This window comes from Vespula vulgaris, chromosome 11 (genome assembly GCF_905475345.1).
Source record: "Vespula vulgaris chromosome 11, iyVesVulg1.1, whole genome shotgun sequence".
Taxonomy (NCBI): domain Eukaryota; kingdom Metazoa; phylum Arthropoda; class Insecta; order Hymenoptera; family Vespidae; genus Vespula; species Vespula vulgaris.
The window spans coordinates 3,646,721-3,662,349 of record NC_066596.1 but is presented as its reverse complement, the minus strand read 5'-3'; the positions used below and the strand labels follow the sequence as shown (position 1 = coordinate 3,662,349).

Genomic DNA, 15,629 nt, shown 5'->3' with positions numbered 1-15,629 from the left:
ATCAGGATATTAGAGTCCTTTATTATTTCGAGATTTTTTAGAACTTAAAAAAGTACGAATTTGATCCTGAAGACAGAAAAAGATTTTCTATACTCCTAATCATCTTTTTGTCTCTTCATGACTTTATTAAAGACGCTTGAGACAAAGAACGAAAACTTTTTGAACTTTGAATCTTTGTTGTTTCTTTTGTTACTCTTATCGAAACTTTCTTCCCCTTTCTTTTTTTGCTCCTCTTGAATTCCCTCTCTCTCTCTCTCTCTCTCTCATATCTTCTCCAACTTTTTTTAGTAATAAAAAGAAAGAAACTCCGAATAAGACGATTAAAAATAATACGAAATTTTGTGGAATTTAATGCTCACGATAATTATTTTTAAGAGGATAAAGAACAGAATACATCGAATACATCGAGAAAAAAAGTAATACATCGGTACGAATTTTTATTGTAAACTTGATAAAATCAACGTTAAAGTCTTTGTAAGAGTTTCTTTTCCATCCATACTTTCGTGTCCTAGAAACCTTTACTCGTAGCATTTTTCGACTTGAAACATGGAACAGGTAATTTCCCTTGACAAACGTGTGACAACCCGTGCGAGTTTCTTTACCCGACGTATTCATATTTTTGTGCGAATCTCTCGTAACGTCTCGTTTGTACCTCAAAAACGTTGTTTCTCTTTTCGTTGTGTTCTCAAATTTATATATTTTTTTTTTTCACGAAATAACATCCAATGACGTACGCACTAACTTCATATTTTATTTTGTTTTTTTCGTCCATTGCAATTTCATAGCTTTGTTTTTCTTACGTCACACTTTAAATGGACTTTTTTAAAAGTTTCACGACAAAGGATCTGCCGTCAAAGTCTTTTTTTTCTTTATAGCTTCTCTCTTCTTCTTTTCTCATTAAAGTAGCGTCAGAAGATAATCTTAAAGTGATCGGAACGATACGTTACGATGCCAAGAAGAAATTTGTCCGGAGCTAACGAAGAAGGAGTCAGATTACTTTCAATTTTCCTATCATTTTCCGGACTGCTTCCTCTTAGTGATACGCTTTTATGTCGAAAGATCGGCATTGTGAAACGTTGCCAGGTTTCTGTCACACAATTTATCAGCACTTCGAGAGAGAAAGTCCAAACTTTTCTTTCTTCCTCTTCCTTTTTTCAGCCTCGGGGCTTGCGTTCTCGAAGCGTATCATCGAAGAGGTCGATTGCGACCACCCCTCGAAGCTCGATTTGATGGATTATAGCTGTAGGATCGTTCGACACAATTCGACAAGCCCGTCGGGTAACGTGATGCTCGTGTAAGTGGAACAATTATATATAAAAGAGAGAGAGAGAGAGAGAGAGAGAGAGAGAAATACGACATAAAGAAGAGTAACAATTATATATCCAATTTATGGAAACATACGAAAAACGAAAATGCTTCCTTTTAGGCGAGTCCCGTTGAGCGAGAATAAATTCGTGCCAGTTCATTGACTTTATCTAAAATCGATGCCTGAAAGTGCAGGCAGTAAAAACAAAAAAAGAAAATAGAAATAAAAAAAAAAGAGAGACTTGAGAAGATGTTAGTTTGTACTGCGAGTGAAGTTAACGAGCGAAACGGCTAAACGAACGATCTCTCTGAGCAGTTTTGTTGAGATGCTGCACGGAAAATCTCTCTTTCTGTCTCTCTTTAACTTAAATATCATCCGAATGGAATCTTGAGAGATTTGCCGATCACCGAGTCGATATCTTCTCTTCCGATATCTCTGAATATCTATCTGTATCAAAGTCTTGGATAAGGATTTAAATAGAAAGTCAGAATTGGAAGAGAGACGAGGATCGGTACGTCACAATTTTCTGTCGAAGCTTTTAAGAGATTGTACGATTCTCCGTCCAGCCTGATTTTCGTCGACCGAGAGACAATCGAGTCGAGACAAAGAAAGTAATGAATCGCGGCCTCGATTTTTCGACACGGCTTGCCGCGTTCTCTTTTCTTTTCAGTGTGATCGATCGGCTTGTACCAGTAAACACAGCTATGGAACACTCTCTATTAAATCTCGTCGAATTAATGGATTTCTTTTTCATGTGTCTCAAGTATTTATCGTGATATTACAAATGACATACGTTACGTTTCTTTATGGAAGATCGTAGATCGTACATTTTCGTCGGCATCTTTCTATGCGCAGAATGTTCTTATATAGTCATTCCGGTGCCATTATATCACCATGCATTCTTGGCGTAGTACCATAAGCATTCCGATGCTGTCGGTATATTTAAATTATGCATCGGTATTGTTTCTCAGAAGAAGAAGATTCTCTTGACCCTTTGGCCGTTGTTGTTAGTTTTGTCTTTCGAAACAACATATATTCATGCGATAGCACGTTAAAGTTTTTTAATAATCAACAAAAAATAGTGAATTGTTTTTGACAGAGATTTTTTTTCTATTTCAAGAATAATATTTTTCTCGAGTTTTTATAAAAGTTACTACGTAACAAACACGTCTTTTTGTTGCCCCTGTTGCCGAAATTTATTTTGTTATATATGTTTCGATACATACCCGATAGTCATTTTGTTCGTATTCGCTCCGGTGCATTTATCAGCGTCGAATTTAATTCGATTTCGAGGTAGAAATTGACCGTCTAAATTCTACAATAGCTGCACAGTCCATCTCATCTCTCTCTCTTTCTCCCCAACTTTTGCTAACAGAGTGTTTACTTTTATTTTGACATTTTGAGTTTGTTCGGAGAACAAAAATATTGACCGGTGCTATCGGCTACTATCTCTTTCTCACCATCAAGCGAGTTCTCTATCTTAACCTTTTCTGTTCTCTTTCGTTTTCCCAAGAGGAGTTCTCTTCCGATTAATTATTCATCGTCGCTTTGCCAATATCCTGTCGTTAGAATGCCAAGTATCTTCGGCCCCGTTCGCACGAAGCTTCTATTCTACGATTCCTTCTCGTTTTATAGTTCTCGATCTCCTTTATATCGAAAATACCTTACGGCCTTTACTTTCCAAGTTGTAGAAATCGCAAGAGATCACGGTAACCGTACGTTTACTCACATCCTTTTCTCATGAGAAAGATTCTCAAACTTTTTACTAAGCTTTGGGCGTTAAATGTCATAGTTCATTAATTAATCAAGATTATAGACTAAGTTGGATCGAATGCTAAAAGTATTTGTTCAGAAAAATTATTATACTTGGATGTATAATACTAGTTTAAAATGATCGGTGTACAAATATCATGTTGCATTGTATTTTATGAAAATGTATTAACAACCATTATTTTGAGACGAATTCAGTACAACATTAACATTTAGTTTACATTAATACCAGAAAGATTAGTCAACTGTGTATTGCATTTCGTGTAATCAATTATTTCTATGAAAATGAAAGACAGTTGCGATAATAATTCGATCGGTTATTAATTGAACTGTGGTGATAAATACCACGCGCAACTTGATCGGCTTGTTATCGGAAAAATTAATAGAGTTCGATGTTCAATTTGTTCTTGTGGTTGTTTCCTTTTTTGTTATACTAATTGATCGCACATTCATCGTAGGATTTGCGTGTATTTCCAAGCTCGCTTCAGTCGATTCAATTATTTCGTGAGATTTCTCCACTTCTTTTTTTTTGGTATTTTTCAATTATCGCACCAATTCGAATCGAAGAGTGAAATTTAAATCGAAATTAATTGAAGAAATTATTTAATTTGTCACCAATACAGACAATATATTTTTAATTTCATTCTTATATATAAGCGAGTATATATAGAACTCGATGGACATTTGATCTTAAAATATGGTCATGTATATTTCATTGATGACGGTTAAATTTGCAATTTCCCTAATTTATATAAACAGAATGGAGAACGTAACGATATTTTTTTAATTACGCTTCGATGATCATTACCGTTCTCTTTTCATTTTTAGTTAATTTATTTTGCGTAGAAAACGAATTAATTTTAAAAATGATCCAAATGCAATGATTTCGCATAGAAGTCATTGCTATTTACCAACTAAATAGCGTCAATTTTTATTTTAACTTATCCAGGTATATGGAAGTGATGTTTTTCTTATTTTGTTAGCCAGCCAAGAAGGACATAATTATCGTGCGTACCAACCATGTTATAATTATCAAAGTCCGGTGAGAAAAAATTGTCAAAAATATCCAAGTGCCAGATGAAAGCATATCATGCTTTTAATTAGAAATAATGTTTTTATTCAACGATGCGATGATATAATTAAAATTTGTCATAATGCTTCGAGACCTTTTCAAAATATTTTCCAAAGGTTTCCTTCCGATCTTGAATGCTACCGTCTTTTTGTTCGGTCGTTGTCATTTATTTCTCATCTTACGTAAATTATAATTTCACGAAACTTTTACGTCGTAAAATTTAACGAGTTCTTGGTATCATTACGGTAAAGAAAAAAGTCTGTTTTATAGGCAATCACGTGCATTGTATACACAAAGAATATGATTAATCAATAATAATAATAGTAATTTAGACTTTAATATCTTAAGATTTATTAGTAATTCAATATATAGTAATTTTTTAATACTTAAAAATTTCTTATTTTCCCCTACAATTTTTTTCTTTTTTAATAGTTAACGTTCCTCTTTCTCCGTAGAACCTCTAAGAAAAATCGTTTTTCTGCACGGCAACATGACCTTCCATAGTGGGCTACGAGCGTAGCTTTCACGATATATCGGTTATAAACGAATGCTTTTACCGTAACGGAGATATAGCGTGAGCATCGTTGCGATGTGCACTTCACAATAGAAATCTCATAAATGGAATCATCCAACCGCTTATGTGTCAGTTAGCCGCGATATGTGGAGAGGATATGCGATTTATTATAGTATTACGCGTACATAATTGCTGATGATTTCAGCGAAGCTACGGGCATTTTACGCGTCAGACAACACGTGCATCCGTTATTATCAACGTCATTGTTCTCTACCAGAACAAATAAATTAGTACCAGGATAGAATTTATTTGGGACAAGTAATTGAAAACGATATCTTTTCTCTTGGCCAATAAAATGCATTTAAAAGTCCATTAAAAATACCAAACGCGGTAGCTTCGAACAAATTTTCAGGACAACCTCTCATTTATGTATGCTTGTAGCGCATAAAGAGAATATATCAAGATTAATCTAAAGTTTCAACTTACCCTGCAGTTGGTAGAAGGCGGTGATTCCAACACGATCCGCACCGTCAAAAAAAACCGGCCCCTAAAAGCAGAAACGTTGTAAAAGTGAGCTTCTTGCTCTACTCTTTTCGCGAAATATCGACGTATCATCGCTAAGCTAATAAACCCTCCTTTCCGCTACAGAAATGATGGATAGTATATATTTCTTTGGGAATACCTCACGAAAGAAGCCAATGTCCTTGTTCGATCAATTTTTAAGTTCTCCTTTAATAAACAATACTTATTTTTGTTTAAAGATGAGAATGAAGAGTTTTCCTTTTACAGCAGTTTTTCTCTCATTATTTACGCGCACTTACCGAAACACCGATAAAGTGTAAGAGTTTAAGTTGCTCAAGTAGATATTGAATAAGATCCTTATTTTCGTGCGTGTACTGCGCCATGCTCTTGTTCATTCCATTTAGTATAGTCTCAGTATTGGCCAAAGCCAATGCCATTGCCCAGACAGCATCGTACGTTTGAGCAGCGAATTTCGAATGAGTTACACCTCGTTTCGCAAGTTCCGAAATGAAGTCTCTGCTCGTCTGCGAAAGAGGTCAGTTTTGTTAAATAAATTACCATATATTAATAATATTTCTAATATTGGCCGAAAGTCCTTGTACTGAGAAAGTAGGTTAGATCGGTTCAATGGTAGGATCGCTTTAAAGGGCATAATGCATATTATATCGTTTTATGAAATAGATCTGTACGATCATGCTAATTCGATATTTAATATGTTTAATTCGATACATTAATATATGAATCAATGTTTACTAGGGTTCTCATCGAATCACTTTAATGTTATAGGTCGCTTTAATAAATGTAAATCTTGGAGGATTGGAAGAGAAGAGACATCGGAAGAAGACTAGCGAAGGATCAACAAAGTCTTGTCTTATAGATGATCGAAGTTGCTTTTTATCGATCACGTACATACCATTCTCGAAGGCTTTTCTATGGGTTCGTATAATCGAGGTCTCTCGCTTATCAGCATACTCGTTGATGTGAAATTAATCGATCTTGATCTATAATAATCTTAATGCGATAGCTTGGATTATAGGTTGAGATTTTTATACTGAATTGGATGGATCATTGTATATTTGCGCGGGTCGAATCGGAAATTGAATACATTAGAATTTCCTATTTATAAGATAATTTTTTTAAGAATCTTTTGTCACTTCATTTACACGTTGTTTGCATAATTCAATGACATCGTTTTGATTGTCGGTCTTGGTCTTTCTTTTTATTATTGTTTGTGTTAAAGTCAATCTACTAGAGAGTACAATCGTATAGTTGTTTTACTGTGTGTATTTTAGTTTAGTTCATAGCATCTAATTATTTAAATTCTATTTTGTTGTTTTCGTAAAGAAAGGTCTATGTTTTTTATGTCCTTGAGAAACATCGACGCACGAAGTGGAATAGTTTAAAGAAGAGAAGTGCCTGGCTTATTTTTTCCCAGAATATTTCGGCATATGAGAAAAGCGAACGATGACAATTGAAACGTAGCAGAAGTCGGCCATTCGCCGCCTACACGAAATGTTCGGCTTTCAACGGGCGAAGGCACGGTTATATATGTATGTGGCTGTGTGGGTGTATGTGTATATTATATATATATATATACACACATATATATATATAATAAAAGAAGTGCCCTGTGACGCACATATTAAAAGAGCAGTCGCATACTTATGCCGTCGGCGACGCAATCGGAGAATAAGACAATAGGATCTCACGTTTTATTTGGATTTTAATGCGTCAAACGATAAATATTAAGAAATGAATATTCTTTAAAGTGGAAGTGTAATGAAAAAAAGGAGTGTCCTCTTTTTTTATTTCAGCATAAAATTTCGTTTTATTTGTTTATATTTGTAAAATTATTTAAATTCAGCTAAATTCAAGCTATTCATTTGCTTGATTACTAGAGTATAGCAATTTTGGTAGATATTGAGAACGTCAGTAAGATATTCCAAGCGTTTTCTTTCTCCGGTTGAGGGATGCTCGTTTGAATCAAGAATATGGGATGCCAGTGACTTCATCTCTTAGTAGCTTCGACAATGATAGAAGCTACAAACAGCTGCAAACTAGCTTTCTTCTCTCTGCTTGCTCCCGTTTTCGCTTCTCTTCAGGAGTTTATGATTATTATGTACCAGTAACAAAGAGAACTACCCTAGATATTATTATATCTAAGAGTTTTCTAACGTAGTATGCATAGTCTTCAACTGGGAAAACAATGGCTTTTCTCTTTGATCGGTAATTGTACGAAGCGGTATGTGTCAATGTTTGATCCCTTTTATTACTATGAAGATTATTACACCTTGACTTGAATCTACAAGGACGGTAGATAAGTTTCCAAGTAATATCGTTCTCACGATTAATTGAAAGATGGAACGAAACGACCAGCACGATGAGAACTTGACTCCCAAGAAAGAGGAGAAAGAATACGAAGCTTAAAGCGGAAGACCGAGAGTAAAACGAAACGAGATTTCCGTAGACTTCCATTAGTCTAATTTGGATCGTTACGTATTTTATTATTATAAATCCCGGGTTTTAGACTTTTCGTTAACGGTAACGTTATGTGTGTGTGTGTGTGTGTGTGTATAACCTTCCTTTCCTTTTTTAATTAAATATTATCGATCGAGACTCGATCAAGTAAAATCGATTTGTCTGTTCTTTTTAGTCAAATCTTACCAAGCCCGAGGAGCTGATCTCTCCTTTAAGAGCGGAACCGTAGCTTTTAACGATGATCAAACCGTCCAAAGCCTGGGACAACTGAAGGGGTGAACATTCCTCGGGTCCCGACTCCCACCAATCGTTTGTCATCTCGGATAGATTTGTCAGATCGATGGTGTCACCTGGTAGAATCCAGGCGTAATCCCCTCCGTGCATGCCGAGTTTCCAAGCCTGGAAACAAGGGAGGATAATACAGCTATATGGATTATTAATCGTCCATTCTTTATTTAACCTTCTTCGTTGGCCCTGTCTTGGAATTGTGCGAGTTATTTTCGTGACAATGTCGGACAGTTCTTTCCCGAAATCCAATTTCCTTGAGTACCTGTTTTCTGCGTTCCGTTTCTGTTTTGACTTTTTTATATTCTTGAAATTTTCCATAGTATGTTTAAATGGTTTTGCTGTAATATTTCATTTATTTGCATTTATTAACGGCAATCCGTTTTTTTAATCTCCGGTGTACCATATGATGACTGAACACAATAAGATTAATCGGAATTATGGTCAGCATTATGATAATATGAATAGATAAGACTGAAGAAATAGGCGATGGATTTAGGTATTATTAATGATTATTTTTTTCGAGGGATAGACGCCCTTCGATATAATGAGAAATGACATCAAGAAGAAAGAGAGCCATCCTCCATAAAGTCTTTATAAAGTGTTTGTGTGTGTGTGTATGTATATATATATATATATATATATATATATATATATATATATATATATATATACGTCCATTTGCCTTCTTCCATTTATTTCTGCCTTTCCTTTCGCCCATTCGTTTCTTTCAACCAACACCGACCTTTAACTACTTTTAAAGCAACGGCAATCGATATTAAAATGTTACTCGCAGAACTGAAATATCGTATGTCGTATAAAAAAGTGAAATAATTCGTAAAATATTTTTTTCTAAAAACCGATGCGTTCAAAGAAAACGTTGCAACTATTTGGTTCACTTTGAACCAAATATATGGATTATTATTGAAGAAACAATGTTAGAATAGAAATTTATAAGAAATATTTTGTACAGGATAGTTTTAACTGGAAAGAACTGAACTTTAATTTGTGCAATTTGATTGTTATCGAATGTTATTCGATATTATGAACTCCGTTGCGTTTTAATAACTTCAAAAATAGAAAAGTTCAAGACTCTTTGCGTATCGATCTATCCAGAGGGAAAAGTCATTCTAGTGAGAGAAATACGAGTAGGGCAAATGATAGTTTTTACCGAAATCCCGAATGAAAAAAAAAGAAGATAAAAAACGAGAAAGAAGACGAAAGAAAAAATCGATACAACCATCATTTCACAGTATCGAACTTCCTCTTTGCCGTAAATCGGGCTCTCCTTTCTTTACCTTGCACTTCAACCAGGAAAAGTAGTAAAAGTGATAATAAAGATATATAGGCCAAAGTTTAAAGTCCTGACCGTCGAGATTAGTAGTAGTAAGAGTTATTCGGGATTTTGAAATAGAATTTTTTTACTTTATGAATTCGTTATCAGTTACATTAGTTATATTCGCCACATTGTTACTACTTTATCTGTCTTACTATTTTCAGGAATTTTAGAAATTTAGAGAATTCCAATATGTTTCAACCGATCACGTGGAAAATTAAGTATGTTCATCGATCGGTAGAAGAAATCGCTGTCGTTCTCTCTTGCAAAAGAGAAAAACTTGAGATTCGGTTCGCATGACTGGAAATGCATTTGTGTAAGAAATTGAAGGTCGTTAATGGAGACACGGATTGTACATTTTCATTTCATTTATAATAAAAATATAGATAATGGACGATTCGAATCAAAAATTTTTATCATCAATGTTATACGAGATAATTAAGACGTTAGACGGTCAGACTATTTTCACGTGACTTTCCATTCAGGTCCACGTTATTACATTCGTTGTAAACGCTTATAAAATATGAGTTATGATACTTATAAAACCAAGCAAATAATTAGTGGAGTGAGAAAGGTGTAATATAATATAATATTCGCCATAAACACGAAATATATAATAAATATTATTAATTAAAATATGTTTCTTTTTATCCTTTAGCGGCCATTCAACGAATATCCCAAGGGTAAATATTTCATATAGTAATAAATGACCCTTCACAGAAAGTCGAGAATGTGTATGCTAAATACCGGTACGGAACAATATAAACTGTTATTATATATTTTGGAATAAAATGACTAATTGATATAATTTTTTACTTGTTTCAATTTTTATTTATATCTTGTGTGAGAGGATTATACTACTGTCATTTAGCAATAAGAAACAACAAATGGAATTAAAAGAACACAATTGATAACTTGTAGATAACAGCGGTATATTTTCTTGTGCATCAGCCGATGATATGAATCTTTTGATTTCATGATCATGTTTTGTTTTATATGAAGCAATAACAATGGCCTGAATGGAAAGTTCGATTTGGGCCACCGATGGCTTATGCGGCATTCGACGTATTAAGTGTCTCGAATTAAATTTTTATATTTCATCTCGCAACTTCTTTCTCCTTCTCTATTTTACTTTTCACATGACTCGTTTGTAGTCTGATTTGATGTTATCGAACGTTACAATGAGAAACGATAAGCGATCCAACCAATTCTGTCAGAATCGATGTACTCATTCATAAAACTAGACACGTCAATATGTCATTCTCTCGCGTGCGTTATTCACATTTATCAGGAAGTATAAGTAAGAAATCGTTTTTCATAATAGTTGTTTCTTATTGTATGAGCATAGATATAGAGATGGGGACGGAAGTGTTCTCTCGGATACGAGAATAATAAGTGACTATTAAATATTGAAAAAGCAATGGTCGAATCGATTCGTTTGAGTGTCAGGAAAGCCCGTTAGAGATATTGCTTAATATAATGGTACTCGGTGAATGCTGACGATCGGTTTATTGGATCGTTCCTACGCTTGACCAAGATCCGATCGACCAGATCGATCTTTGCAATTCATAAAGAAGAAATTCTATCGTCGGACTGTTTATCGTGTTCACATGGAGATGTGCACAATTACGTCGCAAGAGTTTTAAGAACAGACGAGATATATCTTAAAAGGAACGTCTTTATTCTACATCCTTTCTAAGCGGAAACCATTAGGTTTTAAAGAAACTTAAAAGCGCAGTTTCTCTTGTTCCAAAAGATATCCGCTTTAAGGAATGCAAGGCTGACAGATTTTATTTTTCTCTGACATTTTTATTTTAGACTTCGTAAAAGAATTTTTCAACGTTTGAAATAAAATATAAAAAGTTGTTTTATACAATTTTTTTCCCCAGTTCGTACCAGTTCTTCTCTTTTACATTAATTCTTAGTAAAACTTTTGCTTTTGAAAATGTAGAGCGTGTACGAAGGCTGATTAAACTTCACGAGTTCTACTGAGCTATAGTTTTAATGTATATGACAGTAGAACGTAGAAAGAAATTCATTCAGTATTAAGTAGTATGATCTTATGAAGAATCCTGAGCTTGACAATCTTTGCGTATTCTCCCGTATTAACGCAATCATATGCGAGAGGGACGTTTGTAGAAGGGTGTATAATGTTTACTGGAACGAGAGTGGACTTTTTTAAAGGAAGAACTTCTAAAAGTACATGCACACATATTTACGTAATGCATACTCCAAGTATGTAAGCTGCGAAAGTAGATACGCAAGTTTTACAGTAATTAGCACATTTTCTTTGTACCTGCAGATTAGAGTGATCAACGATATATCTTTCGATGAATATTTATGTCAGCTAATTTGAATTTAAAAGTATCTATTGTGTTTGAAAGTTACGTGGGATATTTTAAACAAGTTGGACAACTATTCTATAAATCATGATGATGCGGTGATCGATGTGAACATTACCATTAGAAAGATTTACTTTTTCAAACGAACGATAGGAAAAGGCAAAGTGATAAAAAAACTTACCTCGCAAAAGATAAGGGGTGCTAGTCGGGACGAGAAACTGCTGATGATGATACGCGTATCGAGCTCCTGTAATAAAACGTGAAGTTGATAGAACGTGCGCGTAATTATCGCGTAATTAACGAGCCGATAATGATTACTACCGGAATCAAACAAAAGAGTGATAGATAGATAGATAGATAGATAGATAGAAAGAGACAGAAAGAAAAAGAGAGAGAGGATGGAAGGAAGAAAGGGAAACTCACGTAACGATCTGCAAGCGACATTGTTTGTTAGAACGGGGATAGTCAAGGAGACGAGAGGATCGTTACGAGTTTCTACCCACGAAAAATCATTCGACCAACATTTTCTTTTTTCTTTTCCCAAATTTCAATGGTTTGTAAATCATCTCGTATTTTCACGAATTTTTTGATCATATGCTGGCAATTTTTCGAAATATCTTGAGAAACTAGATAATAATAAATCATCGATTCAATGTGTTGACAGAGGTGACGCGTCATCACGCATTTATATTTTCTCTATTTGATCTTGAGGTCGTTCTGATCGTTTTTCTCGCTAGTCGAGAATCGTTCGAACGACGACAAAATGTCTGCTCTATCCTTTTGATAGTATCGTTCCCAGGGAATTCTCGTTGAAACGATTCTATAGAATTGATAGTTTTACGAATCTATTACGCGTGTAGTAGCGGATCGATATCTTTCGTCGAGTTTCTCTCTCTCTCTCTCTCTCTCTCTCTCTCTCTCTCTCTCTCTCCCTCCTTTCTTTGTCAGTTCTTTACGCCTCGTCTTTCCCTTCGGTTTTTATAAAGCTGAGCGAATAGTCGGTACCAACTACTATTCTTCTTTATACTCTTGTTTATACGTTCGAACAATGCGAGAAAAGTTCGATTTACGCGGGACTTTCGGTTTGTTAGAAATCGTAAAACGTAGTTAATGCATACGAAAAGTAGGTTAATAATTCCACTTGACTTTCGACGCTACGTTGCACTCGGCTGTTTCACACGTAGTCGCGAAAACGACTAGGGCCAGCCTTCCTTGAACGGAGCGTAAGAGTAATTGCGTTCGCCTCATTTAACGCGTCGACCTAATGGGCTTTAATGTACCACCCTAATTCTTCTTCATAAATTCCGTTATACAAAAGACTAGTACCTTTACGTAGTATCTTCTTACGAAAAGTTGTAAGAAGTCGTTTCGTCTTTCAATAATTTTTTAATTAAAGCCTTTCGAGATCTAATCGGAATTTTTGTAACTGAACAGAGTGTGTGGTGATTACGTTTCTGGGAGAAATATTCTAAACGCTTTTAGATAATATAAACGACGTGAAAATTTGCTGAGATTAAAGGAAAACCGATTGTATTTTATATAGTTTGAAGCTAACGTGGATACATTGAAGAAACTTCGCAAAGTTGTAGCCTGTCTTACTTTTAAAGTTCGCAGTTGTTCCTTGTAATCATTTTCAGCGAACGTGATGGTTGCCGTGCACGTGATATTGGCTTGTTCCAGCTCTGTTACAAGATTGTTCACTGCCTGTAACGATATTTTATACATTTTTACAAACGACTTAAGAATTTTTCTGCTGTTTATTCATTAAAAGTATTCTTTTATTAAAAATTATAGATTTATGATTAGACTCGTTACTAATTGCTTACCAGAGAATACATATCACCAGTTTGCGAAAGTGCGGTGACTGAATCCCAACCATAATGTTTGATCAAAGCTATCCTTGCTGAATTGTGACTCGAATCCGGTGCAACAGTTCGCAAGAACAATGGAAATTCGGTCGAGTCTGAGAGAGCAGGCGCGGTCGAGCCAAAAGATACTTGAATCACGTTCCAGTAAGCTACGATCTTTGCCAAGGTTTCAGTTACCTCGGAACACGCTGTACCAAGAAGAAGAGGCATCAGCTTGTTAGTTGTCCTTGAGTAGAGAGCGTGGAAGAATCTGTCCACGGCTACACCAGGATCGCACTGAAACATGAGATTGGAGTAAATGAGGAGGAAGAAAGTATTAGGTTAACCTAGATTGAATTTATGTTCTTTTGTATTTTTTGAAATTCGCTACTTTCTTTGATATAAGTTTATTGTGTACATTTCATTCTTTCATTATTTATTATATATAAATGGAATAAATAAGTTTGAAATAATATTTTACGTATTTGTTGTTTATCGCGAAAACAGAGAATTTGTAATCTTAGGAAGAAAATATCGGATAAAGTTTTACGTAGGATGAAAATATCTTTGTTGGAGAGGAAAGGATTATTTCAGTTATCCTTACAAGAAGGAAAAACGAGTTCTTGCAAGCTGTAATATCACTTGAATAGCGAATAAACGGAAAAGGAGGTTTATACAGATTTGTTAGGTCCAGTAAGGTGAGAGAAAACCGGGTAAGTCTTAACGAGTAATTATTCAATGCGAACGGCGCCTCGGCTGAACTGGAAACTCGGAAAAGCTTAAGGGTCTTCTTCGTGCATCGTGAGTCCTCTCATGACGGGTCGAGAGAAAATAGGAACTTCTTGATTCAACTCCTGTTCGAGTGGTTCCCACTTTACGTTTCGTTACAATTTCATCGGGTTCGTGTCGAGGACTAACTACTTGAATACGAAATTCGAATGTTAAATTATTCCGTGTCTAGATAATCTAAATACTAATGAAGTAGATAAGGCAATAAAAAAAAAGAAATTATTATATTTTACATAGTTCCTCGTTAGTTTTTTTTTGTTTGAAAAATCATATGTTTTCCGTGTAGTATAACACAGAAAAGAGAGATAAATATTAATCGAAACGAATATTTACAGAATTTTTAACGTTACCTCTAAAATGCTTTGATTAAGCCCATTTTGTTTGCTTACACAACGGCTTTTTTTGTTTGTAATTTATAAAGCGGTGCCTACTGATCTCTAGTATTTTATTTCGTTTCCAAATGTTCTCGCTAACGTAAAAATGATGATTTAATATTTCTTTCATTTCCTGATACTGACGACACTCGTTTGCGACACTCTTTCTTTGTATCTTCCTATTTTAATTAGTATCTCATTGGAAAAAAAAGCTGGATGTATGAAAGAATCAATACGATATTCGCACTGTGTTCCTCGGTTCGTCAAATCTCTTCTTATAATTAAATTAAAACTCGATGATTGTTACTCTATCTATAGTTAAGATCAAAGCGTAGGACACGATGGTATCGCTTTCGATTATCTACTACTCGTTAAAATGAAAAAAAGTATTTAAATCTTTTTTTCATTTTGCACGTTGCAATTTCTCACGGCAAGGCAGGTATTTCGTTTTAATAAATACCGAAAAATCCATCGTAGAGGTTCCATTAATATATATGGAAATATTTATTAACGAATCCACCAATCCTTTTCTCTCTTCTATCGCTGTCTATTCTTGTCGCAAACCCTCATTATTGTTTGATATTTTACAAGTCTTCATATCGCTGCATAAATATTTATGATAGAGATTCTTTTGTAACAAATCATCTCTATGTATTTTTTGTTTAGATTTTATAACTTTGCTTTTTTAAGAACGTTTCAAATCTTTGTGTGTAAATGATTTCTTTTTAATTTACTTTTAAAAACTTTTAAAAAAAACCTTAATCTTTAAAGGTTTTTTTTTGTTTTTTTATAAGTATTACGATATTGAAAAAGAACTCAAAGAAAGTAATGATAAGGTTAACGACTTGTAGCTGGAAACCTGTTGCGAAAGAAGTTCAATATCGATGGATACTCGATCGTACACATTAAAAAGTTAGATATCGTTTTAATTAGATTTATATTTTTTCAAGAGATCTTCGTGTACAATTCAAATTAAAGGTACAATCGTAATTTC

At 34.5% G+C, this 15,629-nt stretch overlaps 1 protein-coding gene across 3 annotated transcripts in view; it reads right to left on the bottom strand.

The window, feature by feature from the left end:
• The window catches only part of LOC127067840 (gamma-aminobutyric acid type B receptor subunit 2), a 40,833-nt gene that overhangs the window by 10,896 nt on the left and 14,308 nt on the right, over window positions 1-15,629 (bottom strand). For all 3 annotated transcript variants that reach the window (XM_051003217.1, XM_051003216.1, XM_051003215.1), the window contains exons 3-8: window positions 13,452-13,769; window positions 13,225-13,329; window positions 11,807-11,872; window positions 7,849-8,061; window positions 5,484-5,708; window positions 5,149-5,209 (exon numbers count right to left, since the gene is read on the bottom strand). In XM_051003217.1, the coding sequence (XP_050859174.1) occupies window positions 5,149-5,209; window positions 5,484-5,708; window positions 7,849-8,061; window positions 11,807-11,872; window positions 13,225-13,329; window positions 13,452-13,769 (988 nt within the window). The remainder of the gene's footprint in view (window positions 1-5,148; window positions 5,210-5,483; window positions 5,709-7,848; window positions 8,062-11,806; window positions 11,873-13,224; window positions 13,330-13,451; window positions 13,770-15,629) is intronic.